General features: G+C 32.3%; 1 protein-coding gene across 1 annotated transcript; it reads left to right on the top strand.

Moving 5' to 3' along the window:
• Window positions 1–1,270: 1,270 nt before the first annotated feature.
• On the top strand, window positions 1,271–5,108 carry LOC106618330 (dymeclin). The gene is made up of 7 exons (XM_014236037.3): window positions 1,271–1,769; window positions 1,851–2,309; window positions 2,392–2,496; window positions 2,571–3,201; window positions 3,269–3,766; window positions 3,836–3,958; window positions 4,016–5,108. Exons 1-7 carry the CDS (start codon window positions 1,627–1,629, stop codon window positions 4,163–4,165), a joined length of 2,109 nt encoding a protein of 702 aa, XP_014091512.3. The 5' UTR covers window positions 1,271–1,626; the 3' UTR covers window positions 4,166–5,108.
• Window positions 5,109–5,776: the final 668 nt, after the last annotated feature.

The raw sequence follows: 5,776 nt of genomic DNA, 5'->3' as shown, positions 1-5,776 counted from the left end.
AACGTAGATATACACGTTTTTATTTTATTACTTTTAGTTTGCACTTATACAAGTGTATGCAATGCTAATAATTGTCTATAATAAATATTTTTGAAAAAGAAAAAATAGCAAAAGTTGCATATATTTTACAGAATTTTTTAAATGTAGGCGACGTAGGGCGGGCATATTATAATTAACACTTGCAATTAAGATGTAGTGAAATTGATGATCATACTTAAACGAAATACATAATATACATATTTTTGTTTACAAATATAAAAGTAAACTCTTGTTTTATTTGAAGCCAATTTCAGTAGAAGATTTGTTCTGTGATTTCTTGATGACATAGGAAATTTCGATTTTACACTACAGTTCGATACAATTGTTAACCAGAGCGTTTTAGAGATAATTGCAACAACAACGGCATTGGTTAACGATAACTTTTGCATTGCCACAACAGCCGTTTCAACGTTACCAAAATTAATCCGCTTTTAATCTTGTCAAAGGCTGTTATTTCGAGGATCTAACCCTGCAAGAATCGTAAGTAATAATAACTTGTGCATCTACGAAAGTAGATCTTACGTAATCTGAATTCTGGTATTCATAAACGTACATATGATCCAGAACGATTAACACAGTCCCATTTCCATTCATTCATTGAGGAACAGATTACTACCAATCACATTATTAATTAAAGCTTTTATATCTACAGATCACAATCGTCAGCCGAGCAGGGTGGTTTGGCTCTGTAGGGCAAATTTTAATCGTGATATCGTCGAAAATAATAGAAAACACTTGCCTTGAAAGCTGCATCAGTGGATTTATCCTCATAATTTTATATGTACACATAAAATATTGTACAAAATATTAAGATACTGTTTTTTTTTTTAATTTAATTATTATTATGTTCCGGTATTTTATTCAAAATTGAAATTTCCGTTTCCTATCGTACAATCCCGCACAGCTGTTTTTCATATTGATAACCAATTCTTATTTAGCAAGTACTTGAACCTATCGTGCCTTTACAATTATCATCCACCAACGATGACGTTTTTGATTTTCTTTGTGTTGTGCAACTAAATTAGTTCCACTTTTAAAACATGCCATATTTAAGACTTTGTGTAGTTTTTGCACAATACAACAAAATTATACAGTTTGTAAATAGTATTTTAAATATATTTTTCAAACGAAATTATTTTAATAGATAGAGCATAAATTTACAACTGAATATTTGTTTACAGGGCATACATTATCAGTAGCGTTAAGAAATTAAAACCAAAATGCGTTCTGTGGCAGCATTATTTTACTATTCTATATAGTATTTCTGAAATTCGCCGACAAACGCAGGAAAATATCAAAAATATTGCAGAAAATCTTAAATTTTTTTGTGTAGCACAAATTTGACAAAAATTTTGAACCTGATCCAAAAGACAAATGATGAAATAAAGGCAAACAGGTGTAAGGAGGTGGAAATTCTTGAGGGCAGTGTAAAAAGACTCATTTACATAGAGCTCTAGGTATTGTTGACGACGTTTACGACATTGACGTTAGCGTTGTGACAGTGGCGTGAGCTACTGCAAAACCAGATCTAAAGCGATATCGACGACGTTGGCAGCATATCAGCGTTGTGCGTAAAACAAACAAACCATGGGGATCAACGTCAGCAGACAAGCTAATCTCTCCGAGAATGAGCTTTTGCAACGTTTTGTCGGACGTACACATATTCCACCAGACGCTGAGGCGTTTTGGAATGCACTTCTAAACTATCATATAACAATACCGGAAGATAGGTAAGTGGGCGAGCTGCGTGAAAAGCTGACGTGTGCACCCCACCCTTGTAGGCGCTAAAACTTTATGTGTTTGTTTTCCAGTCAAGAACAGCTAAATTTGGATTCACGTTTGGAGACACTTTGCCAATCGTTCATCAGTAACAATTTGAAGACGGGAAATTTTGGTTCATTAATAGCTGTGTTTTTGCACAAAGCATCAGAATTACTAGCTTTATCCGACAAAGAGAGTAATGTGCACATTTGGCAAACATTCAATGCGCTCTTCATCATACGTTCGTTAATTAAATACATAATCGAGACCGGATCAGAGTTTCAGCTATTGCAACATTTTGAAGCAATACCAAGTGCTGAGTTGTTGCGCGCAGAGGAAGATGCTGCAGCAACAGGTGTGCACGGCGAGAATGCCATCATAGCGGTTGAGGCAACGGAGGAGGACGCTACTGCTAACTTGCTACTGAGGGCAGCGGTCGTCGTTGACGGTGCAAAGTTCGAAAGATTCATTGATGCGCTGGTCAATTTGATTGTGGTGATTCCAGTCAAGTAATTGTTGAATTGTTGAATATGCTTTGTTATGGAATTTTTAAGTTTGTAGCAATATTTTTGCATTTTTTTTTTTTTGCAGGGATTTCACATATCACTTGCATTTGGAGGCGGTGAACACATTCATCACTCTGCTTTCTGTACATCTATTCACCGAACAACCCACAGAGAAATCAATAATTTTTAGGTAAATACGCTATGCAAGTTTTAAATGTATAGATTTCAAGATTTCGTTCTTTTTTTTTGTTTTTAATTTTACAGAACTATATACAAATGTCAGCATGCAAATGTGCTCGTCTCGGCGCTATTACATTTCGTGGCACGCATGATAGAAGTGCCACACACAATGTTCGGTTCGTCAACGTCCGGCTCATTTGTCTTTGGCATCGCCGAGTCTTTACTCTCCATTTTCACATTTCGCAAACAACAGGACGTATTGAAAGCAACCAGCGCTTCAGGTGCAGAACTCTCACAACAATTTCGTGATCATTATCCACTCGCCAATCAAAGTCTTCTACTCATACTCATCTTAACAAATCACTGTACCACTAAGGATAATCCATATCGTGCCAGCCTATTTGGTTGTGCCGATTCGAAAGACTCACCCAAAGATGGCGCTTCCTTTCAAATCGATTTCTCTTCGGTTTACGAAACACTATGCCGCATTGTGACCATTGATCAGGCAACATTGTTACTTTATCTTCTGCTACATCGAAATGAACGTTTCTATCGCTTTGTAATGGCACAAAATGATGTTGAAAATTTGGTTATACCGATATTGCAGACGCTCTACCATGCGCCGGATAGCACTTCTCATCACATCTACATGTCACTCATTGTCTTGCTAATACTGAGCGAAGATGATGGCTTCAATAAGAATGTGCATAATATAGTGAGTGCATACGCCACACATATTTTATCTATATATTAAAATTTATTTAAATTTTTTCTACCGTTAGATGCTTAAAAATATACACTGGTACACCGAGCGCACCATTTCCGAAATATCACTGGGCGGCCTTCTCATCCTGGTTGTCATACGTACTATACAGTACAATATGTTGAAGATGCGCGATAAATATTTGCATACGAATTGTTTGGCAGCGCTGGCGAATATGTCGGGACAATTTCGTGCATTACATCCATATGTAGCGCAACGACTGATATCACTCTTCGAGACATTAGCGCGCAAGCATACACGGCTCGATGCACAACTGAAGGAGCCAGTCAATAATGCGGTGTCTGTTAATGTTACAACAACACCTGAGGATATGCTACAAGATCTCACAGTGCTGGAGGAGGTGTTACGCATGGTTTTGGAGATACTCAACTCGTGTCTATCGAATCAGCTCGTGTACTGTCCAAATCTAGTGTATACATTGCTTTACAAGCGCAGCGTGTTTGAAAGTTTTCGCAGTCATCATGCGTTTCAAGACATCATACAAAACATCGATATGGTATGCATGCCACGATAGTGTTGGCCGTATGAGTTGGAAAAATAAATGTAATTAATTTTTAAATTTTAGGTTGTGGGCTTCTTTTCATCGCGTCTGCAGCGCGTGCAGGAACAGCGTGGCGAATTAGGTGTCAATGAAGTGTTTGAGGTTATATCGAAGGGCGCTAGCCAGTGGTCTAGTGATCGCTTGCGGGTAAAAAAAATTCACTAACTTGCTAAAAACAATATAAACTTTTTTTGCGCTTTACAGAAATTTCCCGATCTGAAATTCAAGTATGTTGAAGAAGATGCCCCAGAAGAGTTTTTCATTCCATACGTTTGGACGTTGGTGTGCAAATACGGTTGCGTGCACTTTAGTTCAGAGAGTATTAAAGGTGTGACCACAGAAATACAGTGCTAATACGATACGACAATAGGCGCAAAGCATATTTAGCAGCTACAACACATACTAAAAAACACCAACTGTTGGTGGGGTACTTGCAGGGTTGAGATGCAATTGCTAGCCATGCTGTTGCTGCTGCTGCTAGTTTGACGATGCAGGCTATTGCTATCAGCTTTGTGCAACATAATTTAGACTACTACATAAATATTTTTTTGTTTTCTGTTAGCTTTTTAAATTCCCGCCAGCCACTACAAACAAATACACACACATATATATTGGAACGGTAAAAGCGCAGCAAGAACGCAAATTACAATTTGTTTATGTAGCAAGGGATTTATAACTACTTTTAAGTAATTAAATATTTATACGTAAATGTTGCTGTTTATTTTATTGTGTCCTTCTCCTCCACTTATACTGAAACAAAATGAAAATGTGAAAATTTATAATTTTGCTTTTTAGCCAACAAACTGCAGTTGCTATTGTATTTGTACGAAAATTACTATTTATTAATGCGGGTAACATTCTTTGCGCGTTACACGTGCTTTGGTGAATTCATTTGCAAATTCTTACGACTAAAATGAAGCAAAAGTAAGCAGCAAAGTGTACCAAATCAAAAATTGTCTATTTTGCAGCAAATGGAAATTTTTGAAGAAACAATGCAAGTGAGACAATGAGCAATACAATTTAATACGAAAAAAAAAATAAACTGCGCCCTCAGAATTTTTGCGTGAGTTACAAATTCGCGGTTGAGATTGTCAACTAATTATTCAACGTAATAAAAATATTAAAAAAAAATGTAAATTATAAAAATGTAAAAAAATAATAAAATATTGAAGAATAAATATATTTGAAAAAAATTTGTTAAAAAATATAATATTAAAAAATAATTAAATTCAAGTAACATTAAAATAATAATAATATTAAAAAAATAAAGAAATAAAAATAATAATATAAAAAAATATTTATTTTATATTTAAAAAATATATTTATTTTATAATATTTGTTTTATAATATTAAAAAAAATAATATTTAATATTTAAAAAAAATAATATTTAATATTCAAAAAAAATAATATTTAATATTTAAAAAAAAAATATTTCTGTAACTGGGTTCAACTAAAAATGTAAAATCTAAATATACTAAAATCTAAAATAAAAATTTATTAAAAAAATAATGTTAAAGTAATACTAACAAAAAAATTATACAAAAAAAAATATTAACATTAAAATAAAAATAATTAAAAAATAATAATTTTAAATATTTGTTTTATAATATTAAAAAAAAATATAAAAAATAAAACAACAGCTTAAAGACATGTGTATTTTACAAAATCTAAAATAAAAATTTATTTAAAAAAATAATGTTAAAGTAATATAATATTAAAAAAAAATTATATGAAAAACATATTTAAAATAAAATAATATTATAAAATAATATGTAAAAATAATATAAAATGAAAAAAAATATATATATATATATAAAAGTATTTAAAATAATATAATATTATTAAAATAGTAATATTAAAAAATAATAATGTTAAAAAAGATTATGTTAAAAAAAATAGTTATAAAAAATAATATAAAACAAATATTTAAAAAAATATATAAAATATAAAAAATACTTAAAGAC

Source organism: Bactrocera oleae, chromosome 4 (assembly GCF_042242935.1).
Source record: "Bactrocera oleae isolate idBacOlea1 chromosome 4, idBacOlea1, whole genome shotgun sequence".
Lineage (NCBI taxonomy): Eukaryota > Metazoa > Arthropoda > Insecta > Diptera > Tephritidae > Bactrocera > Bactrocera oleae.
Note: the sequence above shows the minus strand (reverse complement) of the source record. Positions and strands in the feature narration are given on the sequence as shown.

What these genes read in the sequence shown, in the direction of transcription:
- LOC106618330 (XM_014236037.3), top strand. Translation starts at nt 1,627, where the DNA reads ATGGGGATCAACGTCAGCAGACAAGCTAATCTCTCCGAGAATGAGCTT. An exon ending in ATAAGAATGTGCATAATATA is followed by an intron (nt 3,202 to 3,268) that starts GTGAGTGCATAC and finishes TTCTACCGTTAG; the next exon opens with ATGCTTAAAAATATACACTG. An exon ending in GGTCTAGTGATCGCTTGCGG is followed by an intron (nt 3,959 to 4,015) that starts GTAAAAAAAATT and finishes TGCGCTTTACAG; the next exon opens with AAATTTCCCGATCTGAAATT.